Source organism: Tachypleus tridentatus, chromosome 12 (assembly GCF_004210375.1).
Source record: "Tachypleus tridentatus isolate NWPU-2018 chromosome 12, ASM421037v1, whole genome shotgun sequence".
NCBI lineage: Eukaryota > Metazoa > Arthropoda > Merostomata > Xiphosura > Limulidae > Tachypleus > Tachypleus tridentatus.
This window is the reverse complement of record NC_134836.1, coordinates 36,087,026-36,111,635: the sequence shown is the minus strand read 5'-3', so window position 1 is coordinate 36,111,635 and position 24,610 is coordinate 36,087,026. Positions and strand designations below refer to the sequence as shown.

At 31.1% G+C, this 24,610-nt stretch overlaps 1 protein-coding gene across 5 annotated transcripts in view; it reads left to right on the top strand.

Annotated features, from left to right (window-relative positions):
• LOC143235836 (lisH domain-containing protein ARMC9-like) overlaps positions 1–14,126 on the top strand; it is a 71,362-nt gene extending 57,236 nt beyond the window's left edge. For 4 of the 5 annotated variants that reach the window (XM_076474063.1, XM_076474066.1, XM_076474064.1 and 1 more), the window contains 5 exons: positions 234–316; positions 1,626–1,789; positions 5,592–5,706; positions 6,836–7,032; positions 12,351–14,126. In XM_076474063.1, the coding sequence (XP_076330178.1) occupies positions 234–316; positions 1,626–1,789; positions 5,592–5,706; positions 6,836–7,032; positions 12,351–12,388 (597 nt within the window). In that variant the 3' untranslated portion in view covers positions 12,389–14,126. The remainder of the gene's footprint in view (positions 1–233; positions 317–1,625; positions 1,790–5,591; positions 5,707–6,835; positions 7,033–12,350) is intronic. The other variant, XM_076474062.1, reaches the window with a different exon arrangement.
• The last annotated feature ends 10,484 nt before the right edge of the window (positions 14,127–24,610 follow it).

Below are 24,610 nucleotides of genomic sequence, written 5' to 3'. Positions count from 1 at the left end.
TTAGTCATTTTAACATTGTTATTGTTTAAATATACCTTTACCTTAGCACTATGATTACAAAATTGTAATTACTAGTTGAATGATTTAACTTGCATCAGAAGAATTCCTGACAAGAAGATAGTTAAAGCTACATTGTTATTTTGTAGAAATTTTCAAATTCTCTCTCCTAGTATATGATTTTTAACTGTACCTAGAGATAATTGAAATAATAGATTATGTGAGTTTATTCACAGGATTTATCCAATGCTGAAGTGGTACCCCAGCGTCCAAGTACACCAAGAACACCGAAAGGAGGTGGTAATGTGGGAAAAGAGATGTGAGTTGTTATATTAAAGTCTGAAAATTTTCCTTTTGTTATGTCACTTCTGCTGTTTACTTGAAATATATGAATAATTTCATGGCTTTTCAATAACTAAATTATTTCTGTTATATGGTGAATGTGATTATATGTAACTGAGATTATATGTACTAAGATATTTTAATGGTGTTCACTATCATAAGGCTCGGCATGGCTAAGTGGTTAAGGCACTTGACTCTTAATCTGAGGGTCTTGTGTTCGAATCCCCATCACATTACATATGCTTGCCCTTTCAGCTGTGAGAGCATTATAATGTGACAGTCAGTCTCACTATCTATTGGTAAAAGAGTAGCCCAAGAGTTGGTGGTGGGTGGAGATGACTAGCTAGCTTCCCTCTAATCTTACACTGCTAAATTTGGGATGGCTAGCACAGATAGCCCTTGTGTAACATTGTGTGAAATTCAAAACATATTGAACCAAACAACTATTATAAGCAACCTTTATTGCATGTCTTACTGGATTAAAAGGTAAGTAATTTATATTAAAGTTTCAAATAGTAATTCTACCTGGTTTTATGTTCTAGTTGGCAACAAAAGACAAATAGTTTCAGACTGAAATGTTTTATGTTTCTCATAACTATTACAAATAGTATGTTTTAAGTAGAAATTTTACAGGATTCCCCAATGTAGGCATGTGAAATGTAGCTTACTTAAAAAATTACAAAAACCATCTAATTATGTTTTAAAACAGTAAATGTTTTAATGATGAATGATTGTAAATTATTTAACTGAAGTAACTAAATAATAAACATTACTTACATCTGTATATTGTTTCTGGCAGTTATTCCATTCTTCAAAAACAGTTTTATTAAACATATAATTTTGTGTATATTATTTCTGTAAATGAGCTTCTTTGCTATATCTGACTGACTGCACTATCAAATAAAAACATTGTTATGAATTGTAACATCATGTTTCATGAAAGTCATTTTACACTCTCATATATATGATTAGTTATATTTAATACGTTTTTATGTTTAGGATACAAATATTCTTTATGCCTTATACTTCTAATAATATTATTGAGACATTCATTATTTGTACAGCCTAAATTTGGTATATATTACAAGTGTTAATTATTTATTGTGAATTAAATATTTTCAATATTCTTTGATATCTGTAACTACACATACATAGAAGTATATGAAATTACTTACAACTGTTGGATAGCATTTATATCAAACTAATAAATTATTCTGTGCTATAGTATGGCATTGATTATGCATAAGCATATGTATATTATACATATGTTCATGTATATTGTGTAGAAGGCATACTCCAGAACAAACTCCATCTAAAGGCAGTCATCCTAGAGGTGGTTCACGCACTCTTCGATTTCAGGGAGTAGAAGGCGTGAAGAATGAAAAGGAGCACCAGTCCCCAAAGTCCAGACAAGATATCCATATGCTGCCAACTCCACCCAGTGTCCCAGGTATAATGAAAGTGTGCTAGCAGAATTTTGTGTTTAAAGCTAATTGAAGTATTCTAAGGCAATCTGACTTTAGTAAGTAAATTATATCAGTTATGTATTAATTATACGCAAAACTATATAGTAGTAACTTAGTGTAATAATTGTAAGATATATTATTGTATTGACTATAAATAGACATTTTTATATCCATGGGAAAATGAAGAATTGCAAAGTGATTTCATTGTTTAAAAATGTTCAATATATTTAAGGAAATGGATTGTTTCTGATATAAATGGTTGGTGTACAGTAACACAGTAAATAATGTTAAAAATTGTTGTGCAGTTAGCTTCTGGAATATCAAAAGCATGTATAGAAACATGCCTTAAAAAGAAGAAAATGATTAAGTTGGTTTTAGCAGAAATGTTGCAGGATTTCTTATTCAAATACCCACCAGGATCAGTTACTCAAAGTCCAGGTTATCCTTATCACTCTACTTTTGGGTAACCAAGGTTTCCTGTATTATATCAATTAATTCAACTGAAATGAGTCCTATTGTGACCATGGAATTACCTTCATCATCATTAAGATACCTGTTTATTGGAGTGATGCTGGCTTTATAGAAAATTGTATGCTTTGTGACAGTGATTTCTGATATAATGGAAGAAGATTAATTCATAGAAAAAGAAAATTGCATTACAAATAAATTAATAAAATAAGGAGGAAGAATTAATGAACTAATGAGAGAAATAAGAAGGGATTACATGAAGAGATATTAAAATAAAATTTCAAAATAAACCTAAATACAAGAACCTACTACAAAGTCCTTAATATTAAGGATTTGAATAAATATTAAAAATTGAAAATTGATTAGAAAAAGAATAATGATCTAGAGATATAACAATCATTTGGAATTTGTATTTCAAAATACACTTACTTTCTCTAACACTTTAGCTTTATCCCAGCGAAATGATCTCTTCTTTGCCTGTCTAAGCCAAGATATGAATTCTACCTTGTTTGCTTGTGTCTTTATATCTTGCCATTTCACTGTGCCCTCTATACTCAATTCTTACACAAGCTGTCTGTTATTCTTTTTTATTCACTTTTCTTCATAGTAAAAATGACAAAGATGGTTTTACATGTTTACTGCAGGTTTCTATTCAATGCTGCTACTACATTTGCAACATTTTCTTTTCAATTACTTAAGATCAAATTTTGATTTTATGGAGAAAAACAAAACCAGAGTTATTCTTTCAAATATGAATACTCACGTTCACGTCTGAGATACTTGAGTCACCTGGTGTCCCTCCTCAATTACTTCACAATTCTAATATTATCCGGTCATTGAGAGGGGACACCTTCCACAGAGGACATGCAGTCCTTTATGCACAGAGGCATAGAATCTTGCATGTGGTCTAATGTTTTTCTTTTGTTGGCTTTAAGGCTGAGTTTATAAAAAATCAAGGGTGTACTAGTGAGAATTTAAACCCCATATTTCTAGCACCTTCCTTTGGTCATACAGTTATTCATGAATCTTGATTGGACATCTTGCACTTGCACCCTTTTTTCAAATAGTATATGTAATATTTTAAGTATTTCTACTGTGGCTTATGAATCTTCATTTTCTTTATTGGTAGAAACTAGTTTGTCTGACTATCTGGTCCTTCCACCTTTGACAGACATTGCAGTGCATATAAGGAAATTTGCAGATCATTTGAATCAAGGTGCTGTCATGCTTTGTCCTTTTGTTTATTGGATTAGCATGCCTTGATGTTCTATCTGAACTCATATTTGGACTTTTGGAAGTTAGACCCTCTACTTCTTATTTAAGGCATTAGACAAGTGTTCCAGAACTTGTCTGTCACTTACAATAGTCTTCCATTTTTTTTACCATCTTTGAAACTGTCATCTGAGGCCTATCACAGCTCCTCTACTAAAAATTTGGAGGATCTTAGTCATTTGTTAACTTACACTTTGATCAAATTATAGGATTCAACTGTCTCTGGTATGTTTATAGGTTTATGACTGGGATTTGTTGGAGAAAGATGTCTTACTGAATGGATTTACCTTCCTGTATTGGTCCTTAGGGATTTAAGAGCTCCTTTTCTCAACAATATATTTTTGTATAAAATAGAACTTTTGGATCAGCGATAAAAAAAGTTAAATCTAACATTAAAGGAAGTGTTTTTAATGTTTATTTATAACAGTGCCTCACAAATATTTTTGGAAATCTCACAACCAAAATTTACATACTAAAAAAATTTAAATACTGTCCATATTAAGTTTTGTGTAGTTCGGTTAAGTATTACCACTGTGAGAGATTAGTAAATAGAAGACATCAGCAACTTCCATCTATTCTATAGAAGTTAAAGTGTCCAGGATTACTGATATTTGCATGAAAGGTTTGGCCATAAATATTACAGTATTTCAAGTTATAACCTTAAGAATTGTTTTTCTCTCTTCAGTCTAGTTGATGTTAAATCTCAGTTTTAAAAGGTAAGGAAACCAAACCTTTGATAAAATGGTGTAGCTGGCCATAATTTTGAGCAAAGAAAGGCCATTTTTTATTTGAAAAGAGGATTTGTAGTTGATGAAACAGCATCTTGGGTTTTTTTGGCTTTGTTCAACATTCTGGTGCTTATATTTTAAAGTCGTGTGATATGTATGTTATGTAACTATTTTGGTAATTTTATAGTGCTTTTACTTGTGTCTGTTAGAAAAACTCTCAGCAGTTTCTGTGAATTATAGGTCTAACAATATACTTTTTTCAAACATTTAATATGAACCAGGAAATTTTGATAATTATGTTCTTTCAGATGGAGACAGTGAGAATTTCAGGAACTATTTGTTTTATGTAAGCATACAATTGGAAAGAATAACAAATATGACTTTTTTTTTTAATACAGGTTAATAAAATTGCATTTTCTTTTGATAATTTAAAACTGTTTAAAGACAGTATTTGGTGAGAAATATTTTTTTAATTTCCTGTCATTATTATTCTCCTTAATATAATTGTTTTATGGTATTATAGTTTGTTTTAATGCCCTTGTTATATTTTGTGAAAAGGTTTTTAGGCTGGATGGTAATGTTTCACTTAGTACATGTGGAATGGCAACCTCTGTATTGAAGATATTGTGTTATGTCTGTCGATTTTCTGTGCAAGTGATTGTATAAAAGGCCTTTTTTGGAGTGGGATGAAACATTTGCTGAGACTAAACTTAAAGAGTTTTTGTGGAATGGGTTGGCATAAGAAACAAAACAGAAATACTTCATCACCAGCCATCCAAAAAGAAAAAGAAAAATTACACCAATGTTATTTTTAAGTTTAAGGTTTAATATTTATTTTCTGTGAGAGTAGCCATTTTGGTTTTCACAGGAACACTGATGTAATATTCACCATTGAATTCAAAGTTATGTAATTATGAAAAAAAAAAAGTGGCTAGATTAGTGACTTTTTGAAGGATTGGATAAATTTAAATTAGTTTCTAGAATTTCTAAACTTTCAAGTAATGAAATATTATACTGTGAGTGAAAGTGTCTGTATTTCAAAAAGCAGATAAGAACTAGTTGTTCATTGTTATTTAGTTTCCTTGATCATTTTACTTAAACAGTATCTTTGGTGTAAGATGAAAACATTGTATTCTGTTACTTTTATGACATGAACCTTTTTACTCATTTCTTCTGTTTTTATTCACTGTTATATTTTTATATAGTAAAATATTATTCTTTTGGTTTCACATACATGCTTTATATGCAAACTATAAGCAGTTATGTCTGTTATGTTATTAATTTTTTAATCACTGTTCATAAAATGATTATTTTCTAGAACCAGGTACTAATGAGTATGAAATTCCAAAACAACCTGAACAGAAGTTAGTGAAATCACCATCAAGACCACCATCTTCTCAGTCTGTCCCCTTTTCAAATAATTATGGACTGAAGTAAGCACTGTCTGTATTTTATTTTATATTTCAACGACAAATTTTAAAAACTATCTCACCTTATACATGTCATAATCTCCTGAATAAGTTACTCTCATATATTTGAAGTTTCTCCTAATATGAACTGTGACTTAAATATTAAAGCATACTATAAATCAGGGAATGAAACAGTACATTGTATCAGTAGCAATTTATTAGAAGTGTGTTTATTTTAATTATATGAAAAATGCAATTTTTGATAATTTTCAATGCGAAGAAGTAGTGTCCTGTTTATTTTCTAGGAATATTAAAAGCTGTTAAAGTCTGTTGTACAATAGCTCCCTAATAAAAAAAAAAATCTTAGGTGTGAAAAAAATGCAGTCAGAAAAGGATTAGACATGCAGCTTAAAGGAATAAGATCAAAACTGGTTGTCAAACTGGTAGCTACACTTAGATAATTGCTATGAATTTTATAGCAAATGTCTAATCATTTATTAGCTAGGATAGGCATTATGTTTTACTCATCATGATGCTCCAAACTGAACAAAAAACATGGCCCATCTAACTATAGAATGACTATTTGCTGTAAAATTATTAACAATACTGTAAGTGTAGTTACCAGTTTAGTCACCAATTTTGATGTCATTCCTTTAAGTCACTGGCTAGGCCATTTTTTGGCTGTACTTTTTTTTTTCACACCTAAGGTGTTTTTGAAAAGATATGTACAACTTTTTGTAAATACACACCAACAAACCACAGCAAGTAAGAAAGTGAAATTCTGTAGTAACCAAAATTAGATTTAGGATTGCAACCTATTATTCAGAACAGATTTATACCTTACAGAACCAACTAGATTCTTTAAAATATATGGTAGTAGTTTTCAATCTCAAAAGAAGTGTTAATAACTTCTTTATATTTATGCCACAGAAATTAAATTATTATTGTTATTATTAGTAATCTTAACAAATCAGCATTGATAATTTTGTTCAGTAATGCTGAAGATTAGTCAGTATATTTCTGTTTGTCAATAACATTGTAAGCAAACTAGTAATGATTATTTCATTTAGCATTCATATCTGAGAAGTTCTATTTGTTTTAATTTGGATTATTAATTTTAAACTAACAGAACATTTTCTTCTATACTCAAAAGCTCTCACGAGTACAGTTTAGCCTTCAGTTCCCGTCCCAAAATTCCAAGAACACCTGAACCTAGTGCATCTCGGCCTGATACAACTCCATCTCCACAACCACCACAATCTTGTGGAATGGCTCAAGCACCCATGTCACCCAAAGTTGCAGCAAGTAGTCCACCTTACTCGCCTCATAATGCACAGAATAGACATTCAGGTTTGTTGTGAAGAAATTAGTTAGGATTTTTCTTTTTAGTAAAAAATTAAATTTGAGTTCAATGAAGGGCAGCAGAAAAAATGTAACTTTTACACCCCATTCATAATACTTTTATCAAAAAAAATATAATAGGATCTCTACTTCATTTTAAAACTCATAATTGTTAATATTCTTGTTGTTGTAATAGTACTGTGTTGGAAGAATTGGCTATCCAAGAAAAGTTTTAGATGTTAAGTCGTGTTGAAACTTAATTGTATAAATTAAACATTTGTTTTTCAGTTTCAAATGTAAACAGTCTTTATGATTGAAAGTTAGTTTCAAATATTTGATTAGCTGAGCCTTTCCAGTTTGAAGTTTACATGTATAATGTAAATGAATTTGAAATGCCTCTCTGTAGTTACATGCATTACAAAGGATGTGGTTTTTCACTTCTTTTGTAAGAAGCAACAGTTGCTTTAGAATAGTTCTAAAGCCATACACACACACACACACACACATATATATATGGACAAAAAACCAGTTTGTTTATCTAGGCTGTCCCATCCACTATATCACTATATTGAATTTTAAAATAAAACACTCAAACCAGTCCTTATCATTCAACTACTTATCAAGCCTTTCCTTAAATTAATTACATCTACCACTTCTAAAAGCAATTCATTCCAAAGGCTAAATTACTCTGTTAGTAAAACAAAGCTGTCTAAACTGAAGGTGATTCCTACTTTATAAACATCAAAACTGTCAATTCTGTTTTCAATTTTGAATATTAAACTCCTCAGTCAGATTCCTTCTAATATTTATTTGAACAATTTTCAAATATATTAACCTATCCTCCAATGATAACTTTTTTATCCCAGATATCATCCTAGTAGTCCTCCTCTGAACCTTTCCCAATAATTCAGTTTTCATATAAGGTAAAGAGCCTAAGACTGAACAGAGTACTATACAATGGAATTATATGTTCTTTACTCTTGCATAAAAAATTTCTGTATTTACAATCAAAAATCTTATTTGTCCTACCACGAGTAACATTACATTCCTCTTAAGACTGATCAACCAAAACACCATGATATTTTTATTCTATGCCACTGTTGAGGTTATTCTCATCAAATATTATACTTACAATTCAAACTGTGGTATTACATTTATTATAATTAAAAGCCATTTTATATTTATTTGCTCAACTCATGAATTAAGCCAAATTCTGTTATAAAGCAACAGCATCCTCCTCAGAACTAATAACATCCATAACTTTTAATACCATTAACAAATGTAAATAGTTTTTGACCATTTCTTTGTAAATGTTATTTATGTCAATTAAAAATAGTAAAAGTCCTAACACTGAGTGTGAGGTACCCCAATTGTTACACAAATTCAGCCCAACTGAACTCCATTTGTAATAACCCTCTATTCCTTTTATCCTTTTATTCAGATGCACCAGATTAATACATTTTTACTTGCTTCTATCTATATGAATATTAACCTCATCAAAAAATGTCAAAAGAGTTGTAAGGTAAACTTGTTCTCTAATGAACCATGCTGACTGTCCAACAAAATTTAAACTTTGATAAGAGACTTTGTAAAGCATCTTTTCTCAGTTTTTCTTTTTTTCACAACTGATATAAGACTAATAGATTTATAATTACTAATACATATTCTATTACCCTCTTTGAGAAGATAAGTAACATTAGTCAACTTCCACTTTTCTGTTACCTACACACTATTCAAGGACTCACAAAAAAAAAACAACAGTAGTAATTAACTCTTATATTCATGCCTTAACATCCTTTAAACCCTTGGGGTAAATATTATCTTGCCCATTCTCATCATTGCATGCAATTTAAAATTTTTATATTATAATTCTTTTCTATAATTTTATCCTTTATACTTTTTGTGAGCCACCCTTTATTTTTCTATAAGGAACATTCCTTCTTAAATATTTCAGAATTTCTTTTTAATATCTTTTTGCATTTGTTTAATATATTTAGCTAATTCACATACACAGTTTGCAGCAAATAATTCTTGTAATTTGTTCTTACACTCTACATTTCTCTATATGTTACTTTTTCTTTATTATTTCAACCTCACCAATGTCTATACCTAACGTAAAGTTGCTGTTACAGTTAATAGCTTTTGAAAACAAATCAGCCTATACCCAGTTTAAGTGTAAACTAACCATTTTAGAAAACTCCCTTTTCTCATTGAACTGATCTCAAAAATTCATTCAGCTAACCTTCTTATTCTGGCATACTAATCTAAGCTTAGCATTCAGCCCTAGTAACCTAATTATACTTTCATTACCACAGTTATGTCTTGGCAGTATTCCTGGCAGAATTAAGATATTATGGATCTTTTTTTTTTTAATGCCTTTTGCAGTGTCTTGTGCTCATCAGTTAGCTCATCTGACCTTTCCTTATCTACATCATTAGTCCCTATGTCACCCTTTACAATATCATTTGGTTTGTCAATTATATCCTCCATTATTGCCCTGAGATAGCACAAACTAATTCTTTTTTTCTTATTTATTTGTATAGAGTAGCCCATCGATATGCTGTATTAAAGACTTGCCTATAACAATAACATTTTCATGCTTTTCAATTACCATCCCTATCTCTTTGTTTTGTTATCTTTCCCTTATTTTCCTTATCTGTTTAAGGTGACAGTTAAAATTTGTTCTTATTAGAACATGCTCATTATAATTAAATTCATTGCTACTAGCCATGTTAGTACTGTTTTTAACTTTCTGAAAGTATTCATTAGCCACAGTATCCCTCGCATGCTAAAACTTACATTCTTCTTTAAATTATTTTGCCATTTTTTACAGTCAACCCTTTTCATTATTCATTACTTCTACACTGTTTAGGAGGACCAGGTTAAAACATGGAACTCTTGTCTTTTACTTGGAATATGAAAAATTATTGTACATGTATTCTGAAGAGTGGTGTCTGTCTGATTGTTTGTTTGTCTCTGGTTTATGGTGGATGCTTCATCCTCTGTGTCTGAAAATCTGTGCATGTAGTCAAACATCAACATTTCTTTTTGAAATAATTAGAGAATAGATATGAATAACATTGGTGCCAAATTTTATTTAACAAGCAGGATATTCCACAGTAAAATTGTTAGGAATTAATCATATTTCACATTCACATGTGATCTAACTTAAAGAATAAAAATGTAGATTTACCATATGTTATTGTTGAGTAGCTCCTAGCATGCCTGAAACACAAACATAGATTTGCTGTAATATCATAGCTGTTAATATAATCCTTTTACTCATTCATACAATACTTTCTTCACAGAAAATTGTTTCTGTATTTTCTCACAATTTCAATATGACAAGCAAGTAGTAAATAATGAAACTATAGGAATATTTGTGTGGTGTGTCATAAAAAAACTAGTTTGGCAAGCAAAACTCTCATCTATGGACTTTAAAATGATAGCAAGCATTTGAAAAACTTCCAGTCAAAACTCGAAAATTATGCCAGAATTTGAAGAACTACGAAATTTTGATCAGCAAACTTTTATTTGTTGATGTAATTACTGAATAATTTTATAATTTTTCCCCAAAATATTTTTTGTCAAACACTTATTAAAATTTCTGGATTAACTCTTACTTTTTAGTTTCACAGAACATAAAAGAGAGATAAGTCATTTAAAAAAGTATAACCATCTTTAAGCTGATGGGAGAAATGGTATCCTTTTGACTATTTGAAATTAATATGAAGAAATGAAAGCTGATACTGGACAGACTTAGAACCAGTGACACTGCTTAACAAATAAATCTCTCTTTTTCAGATTAATTTGTATAAATATAATATGTTTGTATTTGTTTGTCCTGAATTTTTCTTGCAAATTTTTAAAAAAATTCCACAAATCTCATATCATTAGAAAAGCCTTTGAAGTCCAGATTGCATGTTGACTTTTCCATTCAGAATCATCTTACTTGTTTTTCTACTTAGTCAAACTTATTAATGCAACAAGTATGCTTCACAATGGCACAATGTTCTTGTCATTACATGACAAATGGCTTTGATTCCAACTTTAGTTTTTCTTATTAGCAAAGCATTTCACACCATGCTTAACCCAAGTGTAATTTTCTAAATGAGTATTACACTAAATACAATTGTTATGGACTTTCTTAAACAGAATTTGTTTAAAACTGCTATCTTACTTTGGCTTTGTTATAACTTTATATTTGCTTTACTTTGCAATAATTTAGCTTCATTTCATTTCATAGACTGCTACAAATATATTTTAGTTGCATTTTTTCCTTAGTATGGGTTCTCTTCTTTTATTAAATAGTTACATATGTCTTTGTGAGTTTGTTTGTCCAAATATAATTTCTTAAAATAGACCAGGATTTATCAATTTGATACATAATATGATTATTTTTCTAAGATTACTGATATTTTGTCAGATAATTAATTTCTAATATTTAATTTAAATCAAACTTTGTGATGAACTGGATATAAAAACTGTTTAGAAATTTCTGATTACCTAAGAAAATGTATATTTATTAACAAGAGCTGGCATTCAAATTATACCTTTTTGGTAAACATCATGATATAGACAGTTTGTCTTGGGTGAAATAAACCTAATTGATTAAACCACTTGTCCATAGTATTGAAAGATTGAGTTGACTAGGTTTGAGTTCAGTAAATATATTGCTACAAGAATATGTTTATTTGTTTAATGAAATTTAAAGACAAAAGTAAACTATTTATTTGTTTCTGAGGGCAAAATTATAAAATGAGTTATGTACACTGTGTCACCATAGATATCAAACACCAATTTCTAGCATCATAAGCCTTCAACCTTTACCATTAAGCCACCATTAGGCCAAGTATGTAAATCAATTGTTACTTTCATACTGAATTGCTATGAAAAATGTGGTACATTAACAAAATTAAATTTTCAGTAAATATGTAAAATAAGATAATTATTATTTTTAATCTCTAATGTGATGTCATTTTTACTTAAAAAAAAACAGTAAATATTTTGAACCATAAGTATCTCCCTATAACTAATTATGCCACATTCAAGACTAAATTATTTCTCTGATATTAAGAATGAGATTCTCATTCTTTGATATTTTTGTACTGTTTACAAATTCTTTCATTGACATGTTTGAGGCTATGTTAGATGAGCTGTATGCATAAAATTATGCAATGTAACAAGCAACGTAATAAGATGAAATGAAACTAATAATCTTTCATAACATAAATACAAATATCAGTTACTGTCACCTTGATATGCTTTCCATTCAAATGATTTCTATTAATGGTTTATAAAATATTGTACCATATTTTTCTTTGCAGGTCCTCATTCCCGAGGTAGAACAACCCCACACAAATAACAGATTTTGATTATAAATAGTTAAATGTGTCTGTGGATAATGAAACCATTTTTAAGGTACTTGAAAACAAAGTCTTTAAGAAAAATGCTATTTTTGATAAACTTTTGCTCTAGCTGCCTGTTTATACATGCATGAAAGATCATTTAGGCTATTTAGAAAGAAAAAAATATTTGAGACTACTCTACTTTTAGAGTTTTAATATTAGGAATTGTATTATGTAACGATCAGTTATTTCATAAGAATGCCACTGCCTTCATAGTTCAAACAGTTAAGTTTTTTTGCACTTTTTAGATACCATATGTTTCTTGTTTTAATATCAACTTTTGTTTATGCCAGGTTATTTGTTAATTTCTTTACATAAATATTAGATTTTACATTTTATTTGTTAAATTATAATTTTATACCCTAGTCTGTAAATGTTATGAACATGCTGATTCTAGATGCTTACTTTTTTATGTATTTGTAGTGTGGATATGTATTTTATTGCAAGATTGAAAAAAGTATATATTGTACATGTGAGTAATTCATACAGTATTGTTGGATAAAGGTCAAATTATTTCATGTATGTTGTGACATAATGTTTTATTAAAAGTATGAATTAGCTATATGACATTTTATTTTGTAGGTATTTTGAAATGTCTGACTTTTAAATTTATTTTTTTAGATTTTAAATTCTTAACCACCACTATTGTTACATTTTTTTAATTCATATTTTTGAAGATATTAAGCTTTTGTAAATTCATCAAACTGCATGTTTAGGTTATGCATATTCAAAAGTGCACGAGCAAAACTATGCAATAAGTGAATTGTGTTTCATGTTAGGTGATTTAAATAGTTCAGTTGGAAAACTGTATTTATTTGTTAAATGACATAAATTAATAATTGTGCCCTGGGTATTAATTAATAATTAATGCTCTGGGTAATTAATAATTATGGGTTAAAAGGTTTGTTTTGTTTTTGGGTAGCATCGTTGATTTTTTTACAAATTATGGTAGTTACTGAAATGTAATTAGTATTTTGTTTTCATTTTCCTGATAAATAAAACATCTTTTAATTAGAGAAATATCAAATTATTATATTGGCTGTAGAATATTTCAGCTTTAAACTTTTATCAAAAGCTCTACTCTGTTTGATATTGTGAATGGAGCTCTTGAGAAACATTTAAACCAGAATTGTCAAGCTACTAAAAATAAACCTCTGTGTAGGTAAATGTAATTTTTCTTTATGGAGGAAAAATGAAAATGATAGTTCACAGTTTCGATGAAATATCTTTATTCTCTGTATTTTTAATGGTGTAAATGAAAAGTAGTTGTAACTAATCATCTTTTTTATTTCTTTGCTTAAAAGATGAAACTGTCATCAAGTATTCTTGATGAACTAAGTAGGTAACTTAGCAACAGTTGCTCAGTTTACATATTTTTTTTTCCTTGTAGAATGCCTGATATTTAAATAACCTCTAGTTAAGATGTCATATGGATCTCAACTACAATTTGAAATCACTATCTTTGAATTTAGATATTTAAAACTTGGAAAATGATCAGAGAAAATATTTTGAAATATGTCCAAAATCACCAGTGTTCTAGCTCACAAAAATCCTATTCTTTATAATACTTGAGAATTGTGTTACATTTAAATCCTAGATTTGTAAATGCTTATTATACAAATGCTGTAAAGTGTATTAATCGGTTTTTTGTGTGTATAAACACAAGTAATAATAAAATGTTTTTGGTAGTTGAAACCTTGTAAGATTTCTTCACTTTTAAGATGTTATTATATCATGTCATCTGTATAAGACCTAATATTTTACTTTCTTGTCTGAATCTGAATAAATTACGTATGAATTCACAGAATATTGTAGTAGTGATATAGTTTCTTCTTGAGTGTTTAAATTCCATTTTGATTTGGAGAGGTTTATTAACTTGTTTAAAATATGCTGTATAATTTAAGAAATATAATGCATTGACATTTGAATTCTTATGTTTATAATGCATTGATTTTAATTTTTTCAGATTCAGTTCCGTGTTTTGGTGTTGTATATCCTAAAAATTATAATGTAGTAAGATTTATCATTTGTTGTAAGACTTATTTAGTGACAGAATTTTAATTTATTAAGTTTTCTTACTTTGTTTTAGCACATGATTACTCAGTATACCAAGATTTGGAATTTAATGTCACTCTTACAACAATAAACTAGTGGAACTTTGAAAACAAGCTTGTCAAATTATTAAGTTTTGAACTTCTGAATATGTGGTTTGTAGGATATAGGTTATAGTACAGATGTTATGTTCATTGAAGGATCATTTTGATAACTTTGATTCTAAGTGAAAGAGAGTGTTTTTGTATAATACATTTATCACTGACTTATTTTGTCAAAAAAATTAATTGAAATGAAAACTAAGGAAATTGCAGTGGCAAAAATGTAGGTGACACTTAATAAAACTTTTAAGAAAGTCTCAGTTACATCTAGTTACTTTAATAAATGGACTTATCAGTAATGAAGTACACTCATTAATCAAAGTGTAATGATTAATTAGGATCAATAATTTATTGTTATTTTATAGTATGATTGAGAAGATAGAGATTTGAAACAAATTTATTTTAAGCCTTTTTCTCAGACTGTGTTAAAGTTTGGTAGTAAAATCTGAGAAACTGCTTAACAAATTCAAATATGTGATTATGCAAAAAGAAAGACATGACTTTCTCATGAAACCATTTTGAAGTAAACACTAAGCTTATCTTTTTAAATCTGAAATATTTTAAAGATGGGTACTCTGATTAAAATTTTTGCATTAGATTAGAATCTTAAAAGCTATTTCATCAATCTTAAATGAAAAATTAATTAAAATTACATTTCAATACATAGGCATTTTAAACAATGTATTTTTTAATTTGTAAATCTATGTGTGAACAGGAACATTTTTCAGGTTTTTATGACATTGTAAATATGTTAATATATAGTGGAAAGAAAATTATAGTATTCATTTGAGTATTGTTAACAGTTGGTTTTGATAGAAGAATGTTACAGTAATAATTAATATGCAAGCACAATGAGTTTTCCAAAGTTAAGTACAACAGGATGAAACTAAAAGTTCTCTCATTATGTATCTGTAAGTTCATTGTACATTTGGGCATAATGAGGAGTACCTCTAATGTGTGTGGCCCCCTGACATAGAGGCATATGCTGAGGTATGTAAGGTGTTTTGTGTAACTTAATAGCTGTAAGAATGACTTCACAATTTCCCCTAATTTGTTGAATGAAATAGCAGGCACTTTATATGTGTGGAAGTACATAACTAATAAATGAGAGTATTTTGAGGATCCATGACATGGTTTCAATTAGAGAGTTGCAAGTAGATATTATTGGTCTAAGTTATGTGTAAGATTTATGATCTTTTGGTTTACCATATAGTTCTAATATTCTATTATTTGATTTAAAATTTTAATTATATAAATAAAGCTTCATATAACTTTGATACTACTTTTATTCTTTTTACCATAGATCTAGAATAGTTCACCCATAAATTTCTATAAGAAAAAAAATATACAGACAGTTGAATGCATTATAATAAATTAATTTTGAATAAATAAATCAGCCAATATAAAGTTGCAATCAAGCAGAATGCTATCAAAACTATATTTGAACAATGTTTGGTGTTCTGTAGTTTGTGTAGTGCCACTGAAAATGTATTGTTTTTAGAAATGGTACATAACAGCCTTTGTTGCTACTAGAGTATGGCTTCTTGTAGGTCTCATTCTGGATGGTTCTGGTGCCCCAGGTTGTTACATACCCTTTTGTTGTCTCACCTTGTAAATTCTAAATCTTTTACCAAGTGAGAATTACTTCGATAATATATTTGTTCAACTGTCACAAACTTCACCAGCTGGAGAATGAAACAAGTATTCATACTGTTGTGTGCAAATACATACTGCCAAGTTTCCATGGATAGTATCTATAGGTTTCTTTGAAGTTGGACTGTTGAAAGAAGCATTTGGAAACCATCATTTTCGTATTCTAAATGACTTATGAAAAGCAAGCAGACAATAAGGTTGTGTTTAAGACAATGCCTTTAGAGCAAGCTTTTTGCAGTGAAAACTAAGCTGCAAAGCATTGTCCAAATGCATGGTTGTCAGATAAAGCACAACCAAACATGCCAACATGGATTATAAAAGACCTGGCAAGGGTCCGATATATCGTGTTCAACCTCATTATTACCTCATGAAGATGCTAATTGAGAAATCAATTACATTTTTTGCTTCAAAGTATCACAACTGAGTGGTTCAAGGACAGTCTTATTCTTTGAAGCATTTTAGTGAAATCAAAATAGTTACAGTAGGAAATAGAGTATCAGTGGTTTTTGCAGTAACATTCATGCATTTTGTTAAAAACAACGAACAAAAACCAACATATCAGAGAATTAATGTAAATAGAGTAAGCCTAATAATTTGGAATACTTTGTTACGTATTATAATTTATGTCGGATGAGTTTCCAATTTATTATGTTACCTGTTATGATTTCAAATAGACGGAAATTTTAATTTAGAGTATGTGTATTTTCTAATAGCAAAGTAACATTGGGCTATCTGCTGTGTCCACCAAGAGGGATCGAACCTTTGATTTCAGCATTATAAATCTGTAAACTTTCCGCTGTCCCAAAACGGACATTTAATTTAGAAGTTAATTAAATGTCATGTGTATTAAATTTATGATATTTGTCAACGATATTCATATACTTTCTTAACACAGGTATGTTAATATACAAACAAAAATATGGTTTATAATAACGGTTATTACAGATAATGATTTATATACAAAGTTTTATAAACTTACAAGTCCTCTTGTCTGGTTTGGAACTGAATACTTGGTTAACGGTTTACGAAGTGCAAATTACTTTTATGTTGATACACAGATATACTTCACTGACAGGAATGCCAGGTAGCTGTATTCTTCACATGCGAGTTTTCCAGATAAAAATATGTAATGTTCTTAGATATACTAACGTCTTAAGTTTATTCACTAAAGTTTGTAATGTTCAAAATCTACAAACGTTCTTGGTCAAATATCTGTAGTTTTTACTATTAGTAAGCGTTTGTCACAATTATAGTTTCCGAATGTAACGACCCAACAATATCATTCAACCTTCTCTTGGCGTGTTGATTTATAAACTTTAAGGCGATTTTCCCGAAAGTTTACATGACACCAACACTGGCAACTACTAGTTTTCTTCAGCTCGAGAATCCTCTACAAATTTATAGAACAGGCATGATTTTCGCAATGCATTTCTAAATGTGTATTAAACTTAAACATAATGATAGTATATCCATTACAACTTCTATATACGATGTATTTTGCATATGTAATTCAGATTTTGATTTACTAATAAGCTTCCACAAGTTTCTTAATACAATACACCACTTATTAAATTTTAGCATATTTAATAACTCGCGATAGCGAGAGACCCACTTTGTTAATCTAAAGTTAGCCTTAGAAAGTCGAAGTGTTGTTCCCTACTTTATAATAAGTGTGTTAATACCCATACCAGCTGTCCTGGGATACAAATTTAATGACTGATAAAAATTACTATTATTTGACACCACTGTCAAATATATAGAAAGATGATTGTATAGTATAGAGAAAACTATTCGAGTCTATATTACAGTTCATATCACACTGAAGCAATAGAACGAAACATTACTTAGTTTCTTAACCGCGTAGAAAATAAGGTATTACGAAAAAGAAAACTGAAAAAAAGAGAAAATTAAAAACTATGGAAAAATATCCACTGAAGTATATTCAAAACATGATACGAGTTTAATTTCAGCCAAAAATATTAATAAGAATATTTCTTGCCAAAAGAAAAAAAAATTCTATAAATTGTATATTACGATGTGAATAATCCACCACTTAACGATGAAGAGAGGAACGTTAAGTTACATATTAAATTTGTTCACAAAAAAAAAAAAAACTGGTAAAACTTTAAATTCCAGATTAATTAAAGCAGCATACTGGAAATAGACGAAATGCCAAACAACGAAAAAGGATGTCTGAGCAAGGTGTAAGAAGCAAATGTCAAATTAAAAATGTAGTATATGAATTTACATATAAAGAATATTGGGTGACACACACAGATGAAATGGGTAGATCACTGTCCGACAGAATTCTTGAAAAAGTATAAAGTTCAGAATGTGGACGAAGGAAACTTAGCTACTTGTTCGGAAAATCACAGAATAAGTTTTAATAAAAAAGGTTACTTTGTCCGGAAAATCATAGAATCAGTTTTAATCAAAAGGCAAATGCCGAAGATGAATAGAAATAAAAGTCAGGCTTTATGTAAAAAAAAGATACATAGGTTCCGATTACACACGTTCAACATGGAACATGGTGACAAAAATACAGAATTTATAACGTACACATTAATAAAGTTAAAAGAAAAATAGTACATATATTGTGAAAGAATTATGTGCTGTACTTGACACGTGCTGTAAACTCAGTGAAGAACTCCTCCCCAAACATAGAAAAACGTTGCGGGAGATATTGTAAAAAGTTACGTCTATAACAAATACATAACAAAGGTGGTTTAAGGCACTCGACTCGTAATCCCAGTGTCACGGGTTCGAATTGCCATCACACGAAACATGCTCGCTCTTTCATCCGTGACGGTCAATCCCACTATTCGTTTGTAAAAGAGTAGTCCAAGAGTTGACGGTGGGTGGTGATGACTAGCTGCTTTCCCTTTAGTCTTCACTGCAAAATTAGGGACGGCTAGCGCAGATAGCCCTCGTGTAGCTTTGGGTGAAATTCAAACCAAACTATATTAAATAAATGTGAAGAACTGAATAGTGGCGATTGACATTTTCTCTTTACTACACCTATTCAGTGTAATAAGTTTTCTTATAGTAACTACAAGGCACGCTCACCTCAAGAGTAGTTTAATATGTCTATTAAAAATAACTTCTGTATTTCAGAATGATAGCCCCAGTTATAGAAACATTGTGGCTATTCTGAAAACAAATCATTCATTTGTTTTGGATTTCTCGCAAAACTACACGAATGCTATTTGCGCTAGCCGTCACTAATTTAGCAGTGTAAGACTAGAGGGAAGCCAGTTAGTCATCTCCACCCACCGCCAACTCTTGGGCTACACTTTTCCAACGAATAGTGGTATTGACTGTGACATTGTAACGCACCCACGACTGAAAGGACGAGCATGTTTAGTGTGACAGGGCTTTGAACCCGCGACCCTTAGATTACGAATCGAACGCCTGAACCCACCTGGCCACCTGGTGAACGTATTTTGCTTCAGTTTTGTTAAGGCTAACTTACCATACTGTTATCTTTACTATGAATGAATAAACATATAATGTTATTCTACGAACTTGTATTAGACCTTCTTACCAACGTTAATAAGCTTTTGATATGTTGTTTGACAAGGTGTTTGCTAAAACACGTTTATATGCGCCTTTTGTGGCCCAGGAATGGACAAGTGGGTTAAGGCGTTCGACTCGTAATCTGAGGGTCGTGGGTTCGGTTCGAATCCCGGTCGCACCAAACATGCTCACCCTTTCAGTCGTGGGTGCGTTACAATGTCACAGTCAATACCACTATTCGTTGGAAAAAGAGTAGCCCAAGAGTTGGCGGTGGGTGGAGATGACTAGCTGCCTTCCCTCTAATCTTACACTGTTAAATTAGGGACGTCTAGCGAAAATAGTCCTCGGGTAGCTTTGCGCGAAATCAAAACGAACCAATAAATTAAATATTACCTTACATACACATTGTTTTAACAATATATTATTAACCACTGTGAGATAAAATATAAAAATAAATTTATACTTTTTATAATTTTTTTTTCCTTGAGAGACGTTTCGGCCAGACATCCTTCGCCAGGTAAAAAAATTCTCGTCATAACGGAATTGATACCCTTTTGGAACAGTGTTTTCTACGGATTTAAAACGCTAAAATCAGTGGTTCGATTACCTTGATGGACACAAACAGAGTCCGATGTGGCTTTGCGATAACAAAACACACACACACAGATACAACGGAATTCGATTCAGAAAGAACCATTGACACATAAGAAAATACAAAGCTTCTGACTGAGTACGTTCAATGTGACGTACGGTGAGGAAAATACTGATAAAACACTGTTGAATTTATTACGTAAACATTAAAAGGTAGAAAGAATAATAGTATTTTTCTAGAAGAAAAAGAAAAAACAACAATTCTGTGTTGTGCTTTATATGTGTAAACACATTGTAGAAAAAGACTGCAAAACGAGAAAAAATGTTGCATGATATAAAAGCTTAGAATATCTTTTATTATTTAGCTACGTTTGGGCCAGTAGAATTAATCTACGTAAACTCATAACGAACCTTTCTTGTGCCTCAGCGTCTGTCAGCATAAGTTTGTGAAGAAGTCCTAAGAAATGTCGAGTTATACATACACACACACACACTAGTCTTGTAAAATAATCAAAGACACTATGTGTGTTTATGGTAGAAACATCTAATGAACGATCATAACATCCATAAAATTTATTTATTTCTTTGTTCAAAATATCATACGACACCGGAAGCAGTCTACTACTATCACCACAGTTTGTAGCCGTTCGTTTAAAGTTATGTCGAAGTTATTCCACTGTGCATTTAAAAGTTAAAATAGTATTTTTTATTATTGTTTCAACAATAAAATATGATACTGTATTATTATGTGAGATACTAGATCTTTGGAGTTGAAAGTGAAAAAAAATGACTGCTTCGACAATCAAGGGACATAAAACGTTAAGGGTTTATAGTGTTGCTAATTTTTTTATTTTTTTAATTTCGCGCAAAGCTACACACGGGCTCTACGCTATTTGTCCCAAGTTTAGCTGTGGAAGACTTGTCATCACCTACCACCAACTCTTGGGCTGCTCTTTTACTAACGACTAGGATTGATCGTAATATTACAACACCCCTACGGCTGAAAGGGCGGGCAGGTTTGGTGCGAAGGGGATTCGAACCCGCAACTCTCAGATTATGAATCGAACGCCTTAACTCACTTTGGCCATGCCGGGCTTGCATTTTGGTCATTCATTTAATTTATTAATAAGTGACGTTTCGAACTATGCCCTTTTTCGGTTGTAACTACATATAGACTATTAACAATTGAAGAGCCACCACGAATCACACAGAGAACATGACGTAAGGCATGACATGGCCATGCCACGTGAATAACTAGTTCAGCTCGCAATCTGCAGGTCACGGGTTCTAATCCCCGCCCCACCAAATTTGGTCGTCGTAGCGGCATTATAATAACTGTCAGTCCCACTATTTGTTGGTAGCCTAAGCGTTGACTGTGGGTAATAATGATTTGCTGCCTTCTAGTCTTTCACTGCTAATTAGGGACGGCTAGCTCAGATAGCCCTGGTATAGGTTTGCGCGAAATGCATCACATGGTTTCAACAATACTATATACGCTGTTATACTTTTAAGACAGTTATAATTAAACTTTAGATAGACTATAGTATAAAGGACCTTTTTATGAATATAGTTTTGCAAATGAAAAAAAAACATTGTTGGAAATATGCTTCAATTACTTGGAAAAAACGGTTTGTTGTTTGACAGCTTCTAACAATAGTTGCTGGTATATAAACTCTTCTGTAACACTATGAACAATGTTGCGATAGCAGTTTCGTAGCAACATTTTCTGTATTTCTTAACGCGTATACTCTTTGTGGTGTCAGAGTTGTTTTGTGAAACCTAAATCGTTTGAACTTATCTCGGACTTCTAAATTTCGTATGGTTTAAAGTTCAAACTTACACAAACATTCTGATAGTGACAAAATTATTGAACAGTAACCTAAATTTTAGCTTAACACGCAATAGTATTTTTTTAAAGTTATTATAGAACACAGTAGTCTTTATTTGTAGTTTTGTATAGCATTATACCGAGTTCCTTTAAATTAGACTTCCATCACTTTTTCATTCATTGTAACTTGTGCTGAATTTATGCTAAAATATGTATAAAGGAACATACATTGGAAACGACTTAATCAACGAAGAAGCTGCTAGAAAGGCAGCTTGGTTAGCTTACAATCGAGGATTATTCGATGGGCCAAGTGCAATGAACCATAATTATAGAGCTCCTGCTTGGAAAAATCATCACAGAACAATACCTGAAGGTTTAAATCCGCAATGTCCAGAAGAAGGAAGGAAATTCTGGTCACCTTATTATCGAGGAATGTGGGAGGAACCAAGTCCGCCATGGACAGAAGCCAGAGGAAGGGGATACCACGGATCTTTTCATGAAGGACCATTTGGAGAATCACACTTACAAAACGAAAAGGCTGCAATTAAAGATGCCTGGATAGCTTTTCATCGAGCTTTTTTGGACGAAAGAAATTCGTCAAGGGACATGCTCACTAGAAATCCTGCTTGGTTACCCTACCATCGAAGAACGTATGAAAAGGTAGGCCTACCATATGAGGACAGAAGAAATTCCTGGATAAAAATGCCAGGGTTATGGGAAAGGGGATTGTATTCGACAGCTGACGAAACCTCGAGAAGATCCCCTTGGGCATTCTCACATCGGACTATGTTTGATGGATCAGGTCCTTCAAGAGAAGACTCGGCGAGAATGGGCGCTTGGTATGATTTTCATGCGAGGCCATCATACTAAGAAACTTTATTAAACTAATTCCCAAATTAAGTTTCTCTCGTAATTGCCGAGTGTCTATATACTTCAGAGACAGGCACATCCAAAGATTTATTTTCCTTGCATTAATTAAAATTATTTGGACATTTTTAATACCAAATATGAAAGAAAATAACATTGAAAATTTTATTTATTTATTTATTAAAATACTCAGATTAGTATTACGAAATGTTTAATAAATGTGTTTATCCTTTTATTGTATAATAATTTGCTGAGCAGTAGGCCCGGTATGGCCAGGTGTGTTAAGGTGTTCGACTCATATTCCGACGGTCGTGGGTTCGAATCGTGGTCGCAAAAATGCTCACCCTTTCAGCCGTGAGGGCATTATGATGTGACAGTCAGTCCCACTATTCGTTGGTAAAAGAACAACCCAAGAGTTGGTAGTGGGTGGTGATGACTAGGTGTCTTCCCTCAAGTCTTACACTGCTAAATTATGGATGGCTAGCGCAGATAGCCCTCGAGTAGCTTTGTGCGAAATTCAAAATAAACAATCCTGAGCAGTAAATAAAAGAATATGCAACTAAATTTATATTCTCTGTAATATTATTGTAGGATCTACCATATTTTATGTTTAGCCAGCTTTATCTTTATTTACAATAATAATTTAAAGCTGGAAAAGGGTATAAAGAAAACACCGTATCCAGTGAAATTTTGTTATTAAGCAAAGATGTTGTAAGCCAGTAAGTTAATAAATATTTATATCATTGGTTACGTATTATAATTTATTTCGGACGGGTGCCCGATTTATAATGTTACGTATATTAACGTATTACTATTTCAAATAACCAGAAATTTTAATTTTAATTTAGAAGCTAATTAAATGTTAATATGTATACAATTTATGGCACTTGCCAACAAGATTGATACACACAATTGTCCTTTTTATATGCAAATATATTTTATTATATAAACAAACAAAAACAGTACAGTTTATAATAACGATTATTACTAAAAGTTATTATAAATGGTTGTTTATGTGAAAGAGTTTTACAAAGTTAAAAACAATACTGAGTTTTATATCTGGTCTAGAACTGAATGTTCTATTGATGATCTAAGTCTACAACGAACAAATTATTTCCGAGTTGATATTCTCACGCCTCGCTTAGACTAGCTGGGGTCCACCATGGCCAGGTGGTTAGGGCGTTCGACTCGTAATCTGAGGGTCGCGGGTCCGAATCCTTGCTACATAAAACATGCTCGCCCTTTCAACGGCGGGGGCGTTATGACGTCTCGATTAATCCCACTGTTCGCTGGTAAAAGAGTAATACACCAGTCGCCTGTGATTATCAGCTACTTTTGCCCTTGTCTTTCACTGCTAAATTAAGGATAGATAGCCCTCGTATAGTTTTGAACGAAATTTATAGCAAACCACGAGTACTGAAAACCGATTTTCACGAGTTATAAGCCTATCAGTCTTACAGCAGAGCCACCGGACTGCAATTAAATTTTTTGGCGTTGGTTTAATTTCTTCCACATAACAGCAATTAAACCAATCGTTTACATAGTCCGATACACTAACCATTCTGCCTGAA